Raw genomic sequence first — 19,732 nt, 5'->3', positions numbered from 1 at the left:
AGAAAAATACGTTGCTCAGTGGAATACATGATTTATACTTCTTCCTTCGGTACGCTAACCGCCTTTTACGCTTTAACGGTGCAGCTGATAGCACTGAACTGCGGCGCACAAGTTATAGAGACTATGTATTGCGATTACAGTGCCATCTGTTAGCAGCTTTTCGAACTATTTAGAAACTTTTGTGTAACTTCTGCACAAACTGCTCACAGCTTTCACAATAAACATTCGTTTTGTTGCATTCGTCCATCGATCTTAGCTTTTGAGATGTTTAATTCTGAATTCGGGACTCTTTCGCTTGGCACCTGTATTGACACCTTAGCGAACAAACCATGGTTTGACTCGTTTATTTATCTTTGGTCTGAAACACCAGTATACATTAAGTTGTCGATATTATTGACAACTATTAGCAGTCTGGAACACTTACAACCACTGTTTAAAAGCCAAAAGTAGTTCAAAAGCTAAAACTGAGTATTATTTAGAAAAGTAAGTGTATTTCTTTACATCTAAATTTTTCAGGTGATCATAAGTTTAACTTCGCGAATAGCTGGCTGTTTTTCAAGGACTTCCTTGTGGGGTGGGGGAGTGGCTATGTACGTAAAAAAATCAGTATTCCTTTTGAGTCCATAGACCTATCACAGCACAGCACTGAACAGATAGATATTTGAATAATGTTCAGGGGCAGTTGAATTTAATGAAACTAAACTTCTAATAGTTGTTGTTTATAGGTCCCCTAACTCTGACTTCAGAGCATTTCTGCTCAAGCTAGAGAGAGCTCATGATTCACTTTGTAGGAAGTAGCAGAAATTAGTTATATGTGGTGAGTTCAATATAAATTTTGTCTATGATGGTGCAAGAAATAGGATGTTGGTAGGTCTCCTAAATTAGTATGATCTGAGGCAGACTGTGTTTTTTCCAAGTAGTTTTTTACACCTTGTCAAGGAACAAGAGTGGCAGGATGTTTATAGTGCCGATAACATAGATGATAAATATAATGCTTTCCTTAACACATTTCCCATGCTCTTTGAGAGTTGCTTTCCATTAGAACGTTCTAAACGGGGTAATAGCAGTAATAGGTGGCTGACTAGCGGGATAAGGATATCATGTACAACAAAGCGGGAATTATATCAAAATGTTAGAAGTAGTCACAATCAAGCTGCAGTAGCGCATTACAAACAGTATTATAAGGTGCTTAAAAATGTTATTAGGAATGCAAAGAGTATGTGGAATGCAAAGGGAATAGCTAATTCACGGGATAAAATTAAAACCATATGGTCAGTTGTGAAGGAAGTTTCTGGTCAGCTGCACTAGGTCGACGATATAAAGTCAGTTCGCAGTAAAAATATTTCTATTACTGATAAATCAGATATATGTACGGTATTTAACAATCGTTTTCTGAGCATTGCTGGTGAATTAAACAAAAATTTAGCTTCTACGGGGAATCATATAACTCTCTTGGCAAATGCCTTTCCGAGATTGATGTCTGAAATACTCCTCAGTGATACAGACAAGAGGCAGTTTGAGTCAATAATTAAATCACTGAAGACTGAGGACTCTCATGGTTATGATGGAGTGCCTAGCAGAATATTAAAGAGCTGTGCTGCACATGTTAGTCCTGTACTTACTTACATTTGTAATTTTTCAATGGTCAGTTTCCTGAACAATTAAAGTACTTAGTAGTAAAGCCGCTTCATTAAAAGGAAGAAACGGATAACGTAGACAATTTAAGACTGATTTCCATGCCATCAGTGTTTGCAAAAGTTATTGAAAAGGCCGTGTATGTAAGGATAATTGATCATTTTATATCACACGATTTGCTATCAATTGTACAGTTCGGCATTAGTAGTCGCTTAACAACTGAAAATGCTATAATCTCTTTTCTCTGTGATGTACTGGATGGGTTAAAAAAAGTTTTCGAATGCTAAGCATATTTTTTGATTTAACTAAGGCGTTTGATTGTGTTGCTCACAAAATGCTGCTCCAGAAGTTGGACTATTGATTTCAAAAATCTTAGCAGTAATCCACGCGCTTTCAAATCGAAACTAAAGAGTTTCGTAAGGGTCACTCCTTCTATTCTGGCGAGCATTTCCTTGAAAAAGAAAGTTGATTCTTGTTGTATTGTTAATTGCTTTTACTTAAACTTATGGATTGGCTTTTTTCGGGTTAATAAACATTTTATTTTTATCTGTTACTACTTTTATGTTGTAATTTCATGTACTGATACGTTACATGACCTTGGAGATTTACTCCTCAATTTGGTCCTACGAAACTTGGCGTGTAAATAAAATAAATAAAATAACATACTATGTGGTTATTTGGTAACACAGGAGGCATTTGACCATTGACCATTGTAGATATATCTGAGAAATTGTAGCATAATATATGCCATTCATAGTGTGAAATATTTACAGTCATATCACTATATTGGGCTTCTCAACCATTACCAGTTTGCTGAACTCACAATCTGAGTATAATCCTACAACCAAAAATTTACTACCACTCATATTTAGACTGTACATTACAGAAAATAACATCACCTTAATAGGCGAGTTATGCCATGGTAGCAGATTGATGAGTGGTGCTGATGATGGCGATAATGGGAACTCAATGTCTGGGAATATTTGTCGTATACCAGATAGCTTGTCGCTGTGACTGCTGCTGCAGTGCATATGCTAGCCGCGTTTCCCTGTCCCATAATTCAGGTATCTGCTGTCGTGGTGGTCGTGCAGACAATAGAATCTTAAACACCTGCATGTTCTGGTCCAACATTTTAGCTAGTGCCGCATCACGGGGGCTTTTCTCTTTCGGAAAATAAAAAATAAAAATCGTCAGAATTTCCAAAAAACTTATATACTATTAATAAATATATACTCATTTGTGGAAGAAAGAAAAATCGTTGGTATATCTAAAAACACATAGGATATTAATAACTGATTAATAATGAGAGAGATGCATGTACTAATACTTACTTTCGAACGTGACAGACTTTTTTCTATTCTGGTCAGAGACAGTGGCTGATGGCGCTTCATGATCCTTTCACTACGGTATATTGGCCTTGAGTGATGAAACACTCACAGTTGCAATAGTAATAAAAAGGGTCGAGGGCATGGGGAGAATGATTCGTATTGCACTAGAAGAAGAAGGCGACAGAGGGGGATGGTGACCTTCGTTTCCCCGCCCTTTTTATGTCACGTAAGTACCCTAAAAGTACGGGTGAGGTATTTGCTTACATCCGGACCTTCAATGACCCACACACAGTTACCTTACAGATGTGGGCAGTGGAAGGGGAGAAAACTTGACACATTTCAAGTTACATCCTGACCTTGAATGTACCAAACTCAAGTGGCTGACAGGTTTGAGGAGAGGGGGGTGGATTTCTCGGAAGTGTGGCTGTGACCTTGACATAAAATCATCATCTGCCCTCATAGTCTCCCTGCCTCTCAACTACCAGCCAACGGAGACCACGGGTCCCTTGTAACAAAATGCTCATAAATTAGTCCTGAACAACATCTTAAAAATTCGTGATTGGGTTCACCCTACATAAATAACCTGGCAGATGTCCGCCTCCATAGCTGAATAGTCAGTACGGCAGAAAATCATGCCAGGGGCCCAGGTTCGATTCCTGGCCGGGTCGGAGGTTTTCTCCACTCGGGGAGTAGGTGTTGTGTTGTCTTCATCATCATTTCATCCTCATCGACACGCAAGTCGCCGAAGTGGCCTCAACTAAAAATACTTGCAGCAGGCTACCGGTCTACCAGGCGGGAGGCCCTGACCACACGCGCATTTACATTACGTGGCAGATGGAGTCTGTAGCCGTATGAGGCTCTTTCAAGATCACGTAGTTCTGCATAGGGAGGTGACAGCGTTAGAAATTTGATTAAAAATGCAGACAGACCGTTAGCGCCCTGGCATTAAATGTAAATAAACGTACTATAATGTGCGTAAACAGACGAATCGATTCGATATCATTTAACTACACTGTCGCCCACTAATTGCTACAGTCATTCATGGTCTTTAAGTATCTATAATTTTCTGTCCGAAGTGGCCCATGGCGGTACAGCCTCATGATACTGTCCGTGAGGAAGGCAGATGCCAGTCTCGGATGTATTGAAGGAATCCTAAAGTCGCAATAGAGGTCGGTTACAAAATCTTCGTTCAGAGAATTGTTTAGTATTGCTCGTAGATCTCGGAGCCCTTCCAAGTTACTTTACCGGAAGAGACAGAAAAGATTCAGAGATGTTGGGTTGGGTTGTTGTAGGGGAGGAGACCAGAGAGCGAGGACATCGGTCACATCGGATTAGGAAAGGACGGGGAAGGACGTCGGCCGTGCCCTTTCAAAGGAACCATCCCAGCATTTGCCTGGAGCGATTTAGGAAAATCACGGAAAACCTAAATCAGGAAGGCCGGACGCGGGGTTGAACCGTCGTCCTCCCGAATGTCGCAGTAATGTTCAACGAACTGCAGATGTTACGTGAAACACTTTATGGACCGTGGAGAGCTTTACAAAATTCCATAAATTCACGTTATGAGTCAAGGAACTTACTCCTTCTCTCCAACATACATCTCGCGTAATGTTCAGTACGGTAAAATTAGTGAAATTCGAGCTCATATCTTTTATGTGACAATTACGTGTAACTCTCGCGAATGGAATAGGAACCATGGGAAAACACTGTGCAATCCCCGCCACACACCTTGCGGTGCCTTGACCCATGCATGTGGAGATCACTTCCTCACGCTTGCCCTTTATACTCGTACTTAATGTATTACGACCGTCTTACACTAGCAACTGAACTGGCAGAGTGCCCGAAAAAATTTTGGTCGTATGTAAAATCACTAAGTTGGTCGAAGCCTTTCATCCAGTTAGCTGTTGACAAATCTGGTGTGTCAGATGAAAGTAGCAAAACGAAAGTCGACGTTTTAAGTTTCACGTTCAAGAAATCGTTCACGCAGGAGAAACGTACAAATATACTGTCGTTTGACCATTGAACAGACTCCTGCAATGAGGACATAGTACTAAGCATGCCTGGGGCAAAGAAACAACAGAAGCAGTTGAAAAGAAATAAGTCGCCAGGTCCGGATGGAATCCCATTTCTATTTTTTAAAGAGTACTCTACGTCATTGGCCCCTTACTAACTTGCATTTATTGTGAATCTCTAACCGAGCACAAAGTCCCCACCAACTGGAAAAATCGCACGGGTCACTCCTCAGTATAATAAGGGCGAAAGAACGGACACGCAAAATTACTGACCAGTATCCCTAACTTCGGCTTGCTGTGGGATCTGTGAACATATTCTCAGTTCGAATATAATAAAGTTTCTTGAGACTCAGAAGCTCATGTCCACGAATCAGCATGGTTTTAGACAGCATCGCTTGTGCAAAGCTCAGCTTGTCCTTTTCTTTCATAATAAAGCGCGAACTGTGGATGAAAGGTAACAAGCAGATTCTACACTACTGACCATTAAAATCGCTACACCAAGAACAATTCCGGATGATAAACGGGTATTCATTGGACAAACTAGAACTGACATGTGATTACAGTTTCACGCAATTTGGGTGCATAGATCCTGAGAAATCAGTACCCAGAACAACCACCTCTGGCCGTAATGACGGCCTTGATACGCCTGGGTATGGAGTCAAACAGGGCTTCAATGGGGTGTACAGGTACAGCTGCCCATGCAGTTTCAACACGATACCACAGTTCATCAAGAGTAGTGACTGGCGTATTGTAACGAGCCAGTTGCTCGGCCACCACTGACCAGACATTTTCAATTGGTGAGAGATCTGGAGAATGTGCTGGCCAGGGCAGCAGTCGAACATTTTCTGTATCCAGAAAGGCCCGTACAGCACCTGCAACATGCGGTCGTGCATTATCTTGCTGAAATGTAGGGTTTCGCAGGGATCGAATGAAGAGTAGAGCCACGGGTCGTAACACATCTGAAATATCTGAAATGTAACGTCCACTGTTCAAAGTGCAGTCAATGCGAACAAGAGGTGACCGAGACGTGTAACCAATGGCATCCCATACCATGACGCCGGGTGATACACCAGTATGGCGATGACGAATACACGCTTCCAATGTGCGTTCACCGCGATATCGCCAAACACGGATGCGACCATCATGATGCTGTAAACAGAACCTGGATTCATCCAAAAAAATGACGTTTTACCATTCATGCACCCAGGTTCATCGTTGAGTACACCATCGCAGGTGCTCCTGACTGTAATGCAGCGTCAAGGGTAACCGCAGCCATGGTCTCCGAGTTGATAGTCCATGCTCGTGCAAACGTTGTCGAACTGTTCGTGTAGATGGTTGTTGTCTTGCAAACGTCCCCATCTGTTGACTCAGGGATCGAGACGTGGCTGCACGATCCGTTACAGCCATGCGGATAAGATGCCTGTCATCTCGACTGCTAGTGATACGAGGCCGTTGGGATCCAGCACGGCGTTCCGTATGACCCTCCTGAACCCACCGATTCCATATTCTGCTAACAGTCATTGGATCTCGACCAACGCGAGCAGGAATGTCGCGGTACGATAAATCGCAATCGCGATAGGCTACAATCCAACCTGTATCAAAGTTGGAAACGTGATAGTACGCATTTCTCCTCCTTACACGAGGTATCACAACAACGTTTCACCAGGCAACGCCGGTCAACTGCTGTTTGTGTATGAGAAATCGGTTGGAAACTTTCCTCATGTCAGCACGTTGTAGGTGTCGCCACCGGCGCCAACCTTGCGCGAATGGTCTGAAAATCTAACTATTTGCATACCACAGCATCTTGTTCCTGTCAGTTAAATTTCGCGTCTGTAGCACGTCATCTTCGTGGTGTAGTAATTTTAATGGCCAGTAGGGTGTATTTCTGGATTTTCGGGAAACGTTCGACACGGTGCCCCGTCGCAGGCTGTTATAGAAGGTACGAGGATATGGAATAGGTTCTCAGATATGTGAGTGGCCGAAGACTTCTTATGTAATAGAATCCAATATGTTGTCCTCAACAATAAGTGTTCATCAGAGACAACGGTGCCGTCAGGAGGGCCCCAGGGAAGTGTGATAGGATCGCTGTTGTTCTCTATATACATAAATGATTTGACGGACAGGGTGGGCAGCAGTCTACTGTTGTTTTCTGATGGTGTTGTGGTGAACGGTAAGTTTAGTGACTATAGGAAGATACAAGACGACTTAGACAAAATTTCTAGTTGGTTTGATGAACGGTAGCTAAATCTAAATGTAAAAAAATGTGAGTTAATGCGGATGAGTAGGAAAAACAAACCTTTAGTGTTCGGATACAGCATTAGTAGTGTCCTGCTTGGCACAGTCACGTCCTTTAAATAACTGAACGTAACGCTATAAAGCGATATGAAAGGGAACGAGTATGTGGGGACAGGTAGGAAAGGCGAATGATCGACTTCGGTTTATTGGGAGAATTCTGGGAGGGTGCGGTTCATCTGTAAAGTATACCGCATATAGGACGCTAGTGCGACCTGTTCTGGGTACTGGTCGAGTGTTTGAGATCTGTACCAAGTCAGATCAAAGGAAGACATCGATGCAATTCACAGGTGGGCTGCTAGACTTGTTGCTGGTAGGTTCGAACAACACGCAAGTGTTACAGAGATGATTCGGGAACTCAAATGGGTATCCCTGGGGGGAAGGCGACGTTCTTTTCGAGGAATACCACTGAGAAAATTTAGAGAACAGGTACTTGAAACTGATTGCAGAACGATTATGTTGCCTCCAACAAACAATGCGCGTAAGGACCACGAAGGTAGGATATGAGAAATTATGGCTCACACGAAGGCATATAAGATAGTTGTTTTTTCCTCATTCTATTTGCGAGAGGAACAGGAAAGGAAATGACTAATAGTGGTGCAGAGTACCCTCCGCCACGCGCCGTAGGGTAGATTGCGGAGTATCGGTGTAGATTTAGCTGTATTACGCTTTCTCAGAAAATTATATCGAAAAATTAGTTCAGGAGCCCACTCTAAGTGTAAATGGTTGCGAAAACGTACTTGTCCTCTCAGCAACAAATAATTCTGAGCAAATTGGCAGCATCATGGCGGATAAAGTGATTAGTGACTACAAGGTTGTTGTAGGAAGAATGAATACTGTAACATTCAAATCTACCAAAATGAAACGTAGTATATGTCTATTTGAAAAAGGAGATAAAAATTCGCTTGACTCCTGCCGAAGAGACAGCCTCCCCTCCTTCCAATCTGACTATGTAAGCGTAGACATGATTTTGTTTAAATTCAAAATAGCAGTGTCGACAGCAACCGAAAGATGTAAAGTGATAAGAGATGGCACTGATTCCACATGTTCAACAAAACGGGTCGGAACACTGTTGAAGCAACGAAAAAAGTATCCCAAATTTAAAAGAACACAAAATCCCCAAGACTGGCGAAGTTTTACGGAAACTCGAAATTTAGCACGAACTTCAATGCGACGTGCTTTTAATAGTGTCGACAACGAAACTCTATCTCGAAGTCTGGCAGAAAACCCACAGAGATTCTAGTCGTATGTAAAGAACACCAGTGGCAAGATGCAGTTAATACGTTCACTACGCAATAGCGACGGTAATGTTACTGCTGACAGTGCCACTAAAGCAGAGTTACTAAACACGGTTTTTCGGACTTGCTTCAACAAAGGAGAAGAAGTAAATATTCCATAATTATAATCAAGAACAACTGCCAACATGAGTAACTTAGACATAGATATCCACGGTGTAACGAAGCGGCTTAAGTCACTTAATAAAAGCAAGGCCTTAGGTCCAGGCTACAGGGTGGTCCATTGATAGTCAGCGTGCCAAATATCTCACGAAACAAGCATCAAACGAAAAAACTACAAAGAACGAAACTTGTATAGCTTGAAGGGGGAAACCAGATGGCACTATGGTTGGCCCGCAAGATGGCGCTGCCATTGGTCAAACGGATATCAACTGCTTTTTTTTAAAAATAGGAACCCCCATTTTTATTACATATTCGTGTACTACGTAAAGAAATATGAATGTTTTAGTTGGACCACTTTTTTCGCTTTGTGATAGACGGCGCTGTAATAGTCACAAACGTGTAAGTGCGTGGTATCACGTAACATTCCGCCAGTGCGGACGGTATTTGCTGCGTGATACATTACCTTTGTTAAAATGGACCGTTTACCAATGGCGGAAAAGGTTGATATCGTGTTGATGTAAGGCTATTGTGATCAAAATGCCCAACGGGCGTGTGCTATGTATGCTGCTCGGTATCCTGTACGCCATCATCCAAGTGTCCGGACCGTTCGTCGGATAGTTACGTTATTTAAGGAAACAGGAAGTGTTCAGCCACATGTGAAACGTCAACCACGACCTGCAATAAATGATGATGCCCAAGTAGGTGTTTTAGCTGCTGTTGCGGCAAATCCGCACATCAGTAGCAGACAAATTGCGCGAGAATCGTGAATCTGAAAGACGTCGGTGTTGAGAATGCTACATCAACATCGATTGCACACGTACCATATTTGTATGCACCAGGAATTGCATGGGGACGACTTTGAACGTCGTGTATAGTTCTGCCACTGGGCACAAGAGAAATTACGGGACGATGCCAGATTTTTTGCACGCGTTCTATTTAGCGACGAAGCGTCATTCACCAACAGCGGTAACGTAATCCGGCATAATATGCACTATTGGGCAACGGAAAATCCACGATGGCTGCGACTAGTGGAACATCAACGACCTTGGCGAGTTAATGTATGGTGCAGCATTATGGGAGGAAGGATAATTGGTCCCCATTTTATCGATGGCAATGTAAATGGTGCAATGTATGCTGATTTCCTACGTAATGTTCTACCGATGTTACTACAAGATGTTTCACTGCATGACAGAATGGCGATGTACTTCCAACATGATGGATGTCCGGCACATAGCTCGCGTGCGGTTGAAGCGATATTGAATAACATATTTCATGACAGGTGGATTGGTCGTCGAAGCACGTTCACCGGATCTGACGTCCCCGGATTTCTTTCTGTGGGGAAAGTTGATGGATATTTGGAAATCAGCATACATTGCACCATTTACATTGCCATCGATAAAATGGGGACCAATTATCCTTCCTACCTGTCCCCACATGCTCGTTGCCTTTCATATCGCTTTATAGCGTTACGTTCAGATATTTAAAGGATTTACAGGTAATCATGCTCTAACAGCATGCATTCTCAGAAATGATAAGTTCACAAAGATACATGTATCACATTGGAACAACCGAAATAAAATGTTCAAACGTACCTACGTTCTGTATTTTAATTTAAAAAACCTACCTGTTACCAACTGTTCGTCTAAAATTGTGAGCCATATGTTTGTGACTGTTAGAGCGCCATGTATCACAAAGCGAAAGAAGTGGTCCAACTAAAACATTCATATTTCGTTACGTACTATACGAATATGTAGTAAAAAATGAGGGTTCCTATTTAAAAAAAAAAACAGTTGATATCCGTTTCACCTATGGCAGCGTCATCTAGCGGGCCAACCATAGCGCCATCTGGTTTCCCCCTTCAAGCTAGACTAGTTTCGTTCTTTGTAATTTTTTCGTTTGACGCTTATTTCGGAAAATATTTGGCCCGGTCACGATCAATGGACTACCCTGTATATTCCAGTTAGGCTCATTTCAAGGTATGCTGATGCAATAGTTCCATACTGAGCAGTCATATACAATTCTCGCTCTTCGAAAGCTCCTTAGCTAAAGACTAGACAGTTGGACAAGTCATACCAATACCCAAGAAAGGAAGTAGAAAAAAATCTGCTGAATTACAGGCCCATATCACTAACGTCGATTTGCAGTGGGAGTTTGCAACATATACTGTGCCCAAACATCATGAATTACCTCGAAGAACACGAATTATTGACAGATACCCAACACGGATTAAGAAAATATCGTTCTTGTAAAACACAGCTAGCTCTTCATTCACACAAAATAATGAGTGATATAGACAGGGGACGTCGAATTGATTACATATTTATAGATTTCGAGAAGACTTTCGACACAGTTCCTCACAAGCGACTTCTAATCAAATAACGCGCATACGGAGTATCGTTTCAGTTGTGCGACTCGGTTCGTGATTTCCTGTCAGAATGTATGTTCATAGTAAATGACGGAAAATCATCGAGTAAAACAGATGTAATATCTTGCGTTTCCCAAGGAAGTGTTATAGGCCGTCTACTGTTCCTGATCTATATAAATGATTTAGGAGATAATCTGAACAGTTCTCTTAGATTGCTTTCAGATGATTTTGTCATTTACCGTCTTGTAAAGTCATCAGATGATCAGATCCAACTGCAAAATGATTTAGAAAATACACCTGTATAATGCGAAAAGTGGCAACTGAATCTAAATAACGAAAAGCGTGAAGTCATCCACATGAGTACAAAAAGCAAACAGCTGAATTTTTGTTATACGATAAGTCACACGAATCTAAAGCTGTGAATCCAACTAAATACTTAGGGACTATAATTATGAATAACTAAAACTGGAACGTTCACACAGATTACGTTGTGAGGAAAGTGAACCAAAGACTGCGATTTATTGGCAGAACAATTAGAAGATGGAACAGGTCAACTAAACAGACTGCCTACTCTACGCTTGTCCATCCTCTTCTGGAGCATTGCTGCACGGTATAGTATTCACGTCATATACGACTGACAGAGGACATCGAAAAAGTTTAAGAAGGGCAACTCGTTTTGTATTTTCGCTGCGTAGGGGAGAAAGTACCACGGATACGATACGCGAATTGGGGTGGCAGTCATTAAAACGAAGGCGTTTTTCGTTGCGGCAGATCTTCTCATGAAATTTCAATCACCAACTTTCTCCTCAAATTGCGAAAACATTTTAGTAGAGCGAAATGATCATTATAACAAAATAAGCACTCGCACGGAAAGATTTAAGTGTTTGATATCCTCCGCACTGTTCCTTAGTGGGACGTCAGAGAAACAGCTTGAAGGTCGTGAACTCTCTGCCAGGAATTTAATTGTGAACTGCAGAGTAATCATGTTGATGTAGGTTGTGCTGCTGAAACTATGTGTACTGCACTTAGTTTTCAAATACTGAGTTTAAAAATTGTTGCACCATCTAGATGTAGCTTTTCACTGTCCACTGTATGAGGAAAGAATGTCGTCAGCACACGAAACACCCAGGGTTTGTGTCCATTTTCCATAGCCCGCATACGTGAATTCTGTGCATTCACATATCCAACAAGGTGAAACTATTGGCCTGCCTCGTCGAACGGAAACCAATCATAGAGTTCTTTATTATATAGAGTTACAGAAGTCATGAACCACTGAAAGAAAGATATAAGTTTTTCATTATCCCCATGTGACAACTCACGAGCACCGATGTATATCTAGCATGCCTGCGTCTATGTCGTATTCTACGCCCCTAAGGAAATTAGTTTTATGTTAGTGAAGCAAAGCTACGTTTGTTTCTGTAGTTCGTTTTTCGGATGTCGTCTTCTTTATTGTTTGTACACATGCAAAAATAAGGTAGTTTCTGGATTAGTGTGTATTCCTTATTTTGCAGTCTTTCTCATGCGATTGTAAAGCAACTATTCTGTAAAAATCATTGTTAATGTTTATTTAAAATTGACAATTAATTCGACGTTTATTCGTCGGGAAAATTACTGTGTGATTTTGTTCTGTTGAAAAGAGGTTAAAGAATAGAACTTAAATCTAAATTTAAATTGAAAATCAAACAACTTCTGTATTTTCATCAAACTTGTTTCCAAAATATTTATTCTCCTGTGTTTCCGAGTTATTTTTTAAAATTAATGAAACAGTTCTTAGCGAAATTCTGTAGAGTTATGTTGATGCAAATATCAAGTATGTATGATCCAGTGTTGTTTCTTAATACATTTATCAGTGAAACGAACGGTTTTGTATAACAAGAGAACAAGTGAAATCTGTGGAGCAAATTTCCGTAGGAAGAAGCAGCTCAAAACACCCGGGAATGAATACTCATTCGTGAACTGATAAGTTTTAACAGCCAACAACTATTCTCCTTCTGGCTTCGAGTGCTACCGAAGCGAGCCGATACGCTACACAAACGAGGTCTTGTTTTCGAATGTAGTAGCTGAAAACTCGTTAGTTCTCGATAATACTAAGAACGTGCTGGAATCGAGAACTTCTCAAGTGTTCTGTGCGTCCCGCGGTGAAGAGGAAGATCGAAATTACATTGTATCTGGTTGCATACGCTGGAACGACATATCAGTTGCGTTACTAAGAAACTTCAGCCGTCTGAAACATTAGTTGTCAACCTTAGGCTCTGTACTGTTTCATCGGAAGACATTTTGATATACAGAATTTCCATAATGAAAGCAACAGTAATTATATAGGAGACTTCATGAAATATGAAGTAACGATTTTGATGTGAGAATAGAATACGATCGTAAAGACTAGTGCTATATTATCAAGGTGGTTTAAATATGTATCTACACTGCGCAACAGAATTAAAGGGTCACTTTTAGAAACCCCGTAACTGTTTCCCATTGCGAACTAGAAGTTTGAATTTTTTTTTTAAAGATACGTGCAACCATCCTCTGTAATGGTACAAAAGCGTGGCGCGTTGCAACGTCATCCTCGGCCTCGACAACGCTTCAAACAGCGACACACGCGAAATAAAGGCCGAAGGTCAGAAGTTCATGAGATCTGTAATGTGAGTTAATGGTGTTACATTGGCCGAAAACTTCACCACAATTCTAGCTAACAGCACGGTGGACGTGTCACACGATAGGAAGGTCATCACACTTCCTCTTACCCACATTTCACGTCCTCTTTTGACGCCTAGGCGACAGAGGGCAGAACAGCGACGCCTAGGGTTGAAATCACACGGGTTTCTTATAGGTGGCCGAGGAAAACAATTAAGCCACACCGCCGTTCAGGATCGACACAAAAAGGCGTCAAGCGTTGGTCCGCAGCTCGTGGTCGTGCGGTAGCGTTCTCGCTTCCCACGCCCGGGTTCCCGGGTTCGATTCCCGGCGGGGTCAGGGATTTTCTCTGTCTCGTGATGACTGGGTGTTGTGTGATGTCCTTAGGTTAGCTAGGTTTAAGTAGTTCTAAGTTCTAGGGGACTTATGACCATAGATGTTGAGTCCCATAGTGCTCAGAGCCATTTGAACCATTTGAACCTCAAGGGTTGGCGTAAAAGGCGTGAATGAAACCACCACTTTCCTTGGGGCGTTGATTCTCACACATTTCGCGGTTTAAAATTAGAATTCGCAGTGCGATGAGCAACGACGACGTACTTGAAAACCTTTGACACTCGTCTGAGGGGGGGGGGGGGGGGAGAGGGGGAAGGGGGTGCGACATTGGTACATGGGTGAAGAAAGTGGCAACGAGTCCCTCTAAGACCACCAGTTCGGCAACACCCTTGTTGTCACCTGTCAGCCTTCGTTGAGCACTTTAAAAATGTGTCTGTACAGAGACAACCCGTGACGGAGTCATAGGCACTTGCAGGCAGGCTACGCTGCTGCTAGCCGATGATAGCGGGTATGTTGAGTCGGTGGGGCGTCAGGGTGTTGTCAGCCTGGAGGTGCCTAGGACTACAGCAAGGGCGGTCTCTGTACGGGTACATTTTTTAAAGTTTCCAATAAAAGTGTGCCGATGCCACCGAGGGTGTTGCCATAATGGGTGGTCTTAGAGGGACCCTTTGCCATTTTATTCATGCATGTGTCAACGTTGCACCCTCACTCTTCCCCTGTGATTACGCCACAAGAGAAAAGAGGGCGCGAAACAGGAGGGCTGAAAAAGCATAAGCGCCCTTTGCTGCTTCCGACCGCATTCAAACGTCGTCGAATAGTTTTGAACGGACCCTAATGATTCCACTCCGTACAACAGAGCTAAATTGCGGCCATGCTACACTCCAAAGTGTTGCGATCATGTTCGGTGGGATTTGTGGCCCACGATGTCCTTGGAGAAGGATTGTATCGTCCATGGGATGCCACTAGAGTCAAAAGTTGCCGGGAACGTATTCCTGTTGGACATCACAGTGCGGAGTGTAGTTCTCGACCGCGAAATGTGTGGGAGTCAACGCCCCAAGGAAAGTGGTGATTTCATTCACGCGTTTTACACCACCGCCTGACGCGTTTCGTGTCGATTCTGAGCGGCGGTGCGTCTTAAATGTTTTCCTCGGCGACCCGTAAGAAATCCCTGTGATTTCGACGCTAGGCGTCGCTGTTCTGACCTCCATCGCCTAGGCGTCAAAAGAGAGAGTGAAATGTGGTTAAGAGGGAGTGTGATGATCTTTCTATCGTGTAACACTTCCACGGTGGTGTTGGGCAGAATTGTGGTGAAATTTGGGGCCAATGTGACACTATTAACCCACATTAAAGCTCTCATGAGCTTCTGAGCTTTGGCCTTTATTTCGCATGTGTCCTGTTTGAAGCATTGTCGGGCTCGAGAATGACGTTGCAGGGCGCCGCGCTTTTGTACCAAGACAGAGGATGGTTGCACGTACCTTTAAAAAAATTCAGACTCATAGGCCGTATTGGGAGACAATTACGAGGTTTCGAAAAGATGGCCCTTTAAATGTGTTGTGCAGCGTATTATTTCATAACATTTGAGTATATTTCTTTCAAGACTGGCATGTATGAGGGGTAGCCGTAAAATTTTAATAATCGCATCCAACGAATCAAGCTGTGATCATGATGTAGGTGATCGTGTTAGACCTTCTCTACGTATTCACCCTTCAATGGAAATATTTTTCCCAACGGTAGATGACTTGGCGGAGACGGTTATATAAGTCTGATTTTAGGTGTTCACGAAACGTTGTATCACAGATATCACATCGTCGTCACTCTGGAAATGTCTGCCACTGGATGGTCTCTTCATCTGAGGCGGCAGGAAGAAGTCACTGACTTGGTGTCACGTCACGAGAACACAAGACGTGAGGCAAAATTTGATGGCCAAAGCAACAACATGTGTGACTGTTTCCTATACAGAATGTACTGGGGCGTTGTCGTCGATCAAAAACAATCCCTCGGACGGCTTCGTGTGGCGCTGCATACTGACAGGCTCGAGTAACCTCATCTGGAGGGTGCCGTAGTATGATCTTGTGGCAGTTTGCCGCTTACGAGCGTAATCTGCACCTCGATCGACGAATGTTCTGTGTTCGCCTTCTTCGACGGCAGTAAATCTACAAGTTTCCACTGCGTGCTTTGCTGTTTTGTGTCTGGGTCATCCTGAAACACCCATCACTCATCCATTATGATTAAACCTAAGGAAGTCATCTGGACTGGTCTGCCACTTCCGAAAAGTTTCCGCTACTGCCTCGGTTCGTTGGGAGAAAGACGGTTCAGATCATTCTGATTTAGGTTTATCTTAGCTTTCTCAATCGCTCCCAGGAAACGGAACGGCCGATGTCCTTCCCCGTGCTCGAAACAACGAGAACTCGTTCTCTGCGTCTCATGACCTCGATGTCGACGGGACGTTAAACTCTAATCTTCCTTCCTTGCTTCGTCGGGTCTTTTGAAACGGAGTGATCATTTGTGGAATACAGTGTACGATGGGTGCGACCTCCGTCGTGTTCAAACTTCGTGCAACGTGGTGAAAACTGACCCACGACTGATTTTCATTTTCTCCACTATCGCCTCGATTGCGCCCCGTCGGTTTTCGAAAATTAGGGCTTCTACTTCTCTCGTGAGTCCTGGCTGTTCACGGAGAAATTGTCTGTCACTGTGTTTTTCACAATTCAGACATCACTGACATTGTCTGCGTGACGTAACCACTGGGTCATTTGGTGTTGCACTGTTATCGTACACTTCCACCAATTCACCGGAAAGCAAATTATCGCACAATGGTGTATTTTATAAACGGGATGTGCCGTGTTGTTTTGACCGCACTAGCAGCCTACTAGACCTACCGTGTCGGGAGAATTTCAGTGTGTACCAGTACCTGTAAAACAAACAATTAATTACGTAATTTTTTTTTCGAGGTGATAGTTAAAACTTTATGCCCATCCATCGTATGCAGGCAGCTGACGCGGGGTCACCTGAAAGCTAGTAAAATAATTAAAATACAAGTTGCGAGACGTCGATTGTCGGATTGGCCGAGACTAGGGTAGCGCGACTGACCTCGACGCCGTTCCACATGTAGTGCATGGAGTCGTGGTGCGGCGTGTTGATGTGCTCGGCCATGACGGACATCCAGTGCACTAGGCCCTGCGCGGAGGCGGGCGGCGCGTGCAGCGCGGCAGCGGCGGCCGCGGCGGACTTGCCCTGGTGCGGCGCGTGCGGCGGGTGCGGCTGCTGCAGCTGCAGCTGGTGCTGCTGCGACACCTGCTGCTGCTGCGGCGCCGGCTGCGGCTGCTGGTGCTGCGGCTGCTGCTGCGGCGGCGGCGGCTGCTGCTGCGGCTGGTGCTGCGCCTGCTGGTGGTGGTGGTGCGCCGACGACGACTCGCCGCCCCACACGAACGCTGCCTTCTGGAACAGAGCCGCCAGCACCGGGCATCACCCCTCACGTTTCAAAAAACAAGTCTGTTTTATCATAGATTTGTGAGTATCAATTTATTCACGAGGTTTGTCGAGTAATATGCTTAATCTAAAAAAAACAGATGTTAATATTTTCATTTCTTTTAAATTAAAGAAACTTTATAGAGTTGGGCCAACGACCTTGCCGAAGTGTTAACACCGGGCTTGGCTCGTTCTCGGTCAGGTGACGGTCCAGATCTGCCGAGCGCAGTTAGCAAGTGGGAGGCACACAGCCCTTGAGAGGCGAATTGAGGAGCTACTTGACTGAGAAGTAGCGGCTCCCGTCACGAAAACTGTTAACGGCCGGGAGAGCGGTTTGCTGACCACATGCCTCTCCGTACCCGCATCCAGTGACGCCTATCGACCGTGGATGACACGTCGGTCGGTTGACACCGTTGGGCCTTCCGAGGCCTGTTCAGACGAAGAAGTTTAGAAGCTACAGAGATGGGTGATTACATTAAACCTGCATTAATACAGATACCAAATTAGACTAAAGTAAAGGATAATTTGATTGGACATCCAGAGGCATCGAGAAATGGTTAATTTGGCAATAGAGAGAAAGTGGGAAGTGGAGTTTGTAGAGGAAGCCTAAGGCTCGATTGAATACAGTAAGCAAGTTTAAGTGGACGTAGGCTGCTGTAGTTGTACACACATGAAGGGACTTGCGCTGCAGTGACTGTCTCGAAAAGTCACATCAAACCACGACGTTTCACACTTCCAACTGCAACAATGCACTGAACAGATATTTGAGTGTTGTACAGCGGCAGTTGAATTTAGTGAAACTAAACTTATAATTGTTGTTATTTATAGGTCCCCTTACTCTGACTTCAGAGAATTTCTGCTCAAGCTAGTGAGGGTTCTTGCCTCACTTTATAGGAAGTACCAGAAATTAGTTATATGTGCTGACTTCAATGTTAATTTTGTATAGGACTGTGCAAGAAAAATTATGTTGGTCCTCCCCCTAACTCATATGATCTGATGCAGACTGTGTTTTTCCAACTAGGGTGCAGGGGAACAGTAGCACAGCCATAGACAATATTTTTATTAATTCTTCATTACTAGATGTGCGTTCTGTTAGTAAAAGGGTGAATGGCATTTCAGACCATGATGCACAAATTTTAACATTAAAAGGCTTTTGTACTCAAAGAAATGTCACATATAATTACAAACTAAGTAGGGAAGCTAATTCAACGGCAATAGAGAGTTTTTTAAACCTCGTTAAGTAACAAGAGTGGCAGGATGTTTATAGTGTCGATAACATAGGTGACAAATATAATGCTTTCCTTGACACATTTCTCATGTTCAGTTCGCAGTAAAAATATTTCTGTTACTGATAAATCAGATATATGTACAGTATTTAACAATAATTTTCTGGGCATTGCTGATGATTTTAAAAAAAATTAGCTTATACTGGGAATCATATAACTCTCTTGGAAAATGCCTTTCCGAGAATGATGTCTGAAATGCTCCTCTGTCCTCTTCAAACCTGACAAGGGGAGATTGAGTCAATAATTAAATCACTGAAGACTAAGAACTCTCATGGATATGATGGAGTGCCTAGCAGAATATTAAAGTGCAGTGCTGCACATGTTAGTCCTGTACTTACTTATATTTGCAATTTTTCAATGGTCAGTTTTCTAAACGATTAAAGTACTCTGTAGTAAAGCCGCTTTATAAAAAGGGACAAACGGATAACGTAGAAAATTTTAGACTTATTCCTATGCCATTAGTTTTGCTAAAGTTATTGAAAAGGCTGTGTATGTAAGGATAACTTATCATTTGATGTCACATAATTTGCTATCGAATGTACAGTTCAGCATTAGAAGTCTTTTAAGAACTGAAAATGCTATATTCTCTTTTTTCTGTGAGGTACTGGATGAATTAAACAAAAGGTTTCGAACGCTAGGCATATTTTTTGAATTAACTAAGGCGTATGATTGTGTGTATCACAAAATATTGCTCCAGAAGTTGGACCATTACGGAATATGTGGAACAGCTCACAATTGGTTCACCTCTTACTTTAGCAACAGACAGCAAAAAGTCATTATTCACAGTGTTGAGAATGGCTGTGATGTGGGGTCTGAGTGGAGCACGGTCAGACGAGGTGGTGCCCCAGGGATGAGCGTTGGGGCCACTTCTGTTCCTCTAGTATTACGGGTAACTCTAAAATATTTCTGTTTGCTGATGACACTAGCTTGGTAGTAAAGGATTTTGTATGTAACATTGGCTCTGTTTCAAATAGTGCAGTTCATG

At 43.0% G+C, this 19,732-nt stretch overlaps 1 protein-coding gene across 2 annotated transcripts in view; it reads right to left on the bottom strand.

Annotated features, from left to right (window-relative positions):
- The window catches only part of LOC126184342 (zinc finger protein rotund-like), an 883,010-nt gene that overhangs the window by 306,587 nt on the left and 556,691 nt on the right, over positions 1-19,732 (bottom strand). Inside the window, exon 2 of one of the 2 annotated variants that reach the window (XM_049926719.1) lies at positions 17,084-17,431. In XM_049926719.1, coding sequence (XP_049782676.1) covers positions 17,084-17,431 — 348 coding nt within the window. The remainder of the gene's footprint in view (positions 1-17,083; positions 17,432-19,732) is intronic. The other variant, XM_049926721.1, reaches the window with a different exon arrangement.

Source organism: Schistocerca cancellata, chromosome 4, assembly GCF_023864275.1.
Source record: "Schistocerca cancellata isolate TAMUIC-IGC-003103 chromosome 4, iqSchCanc2.1, whole genome shotgun sequence".
NCBI lineage: Eukaryota > Metazoa > Arthropoda > Insecta > Orthoptera > Acrididae > Schistocerca > Schistocerca cancellata.
The sequence above is the reverse complement of the archived record's forward strand: the minus strand, read 5'-3'. Positions and strand labels throughout refer to the sequence as shown.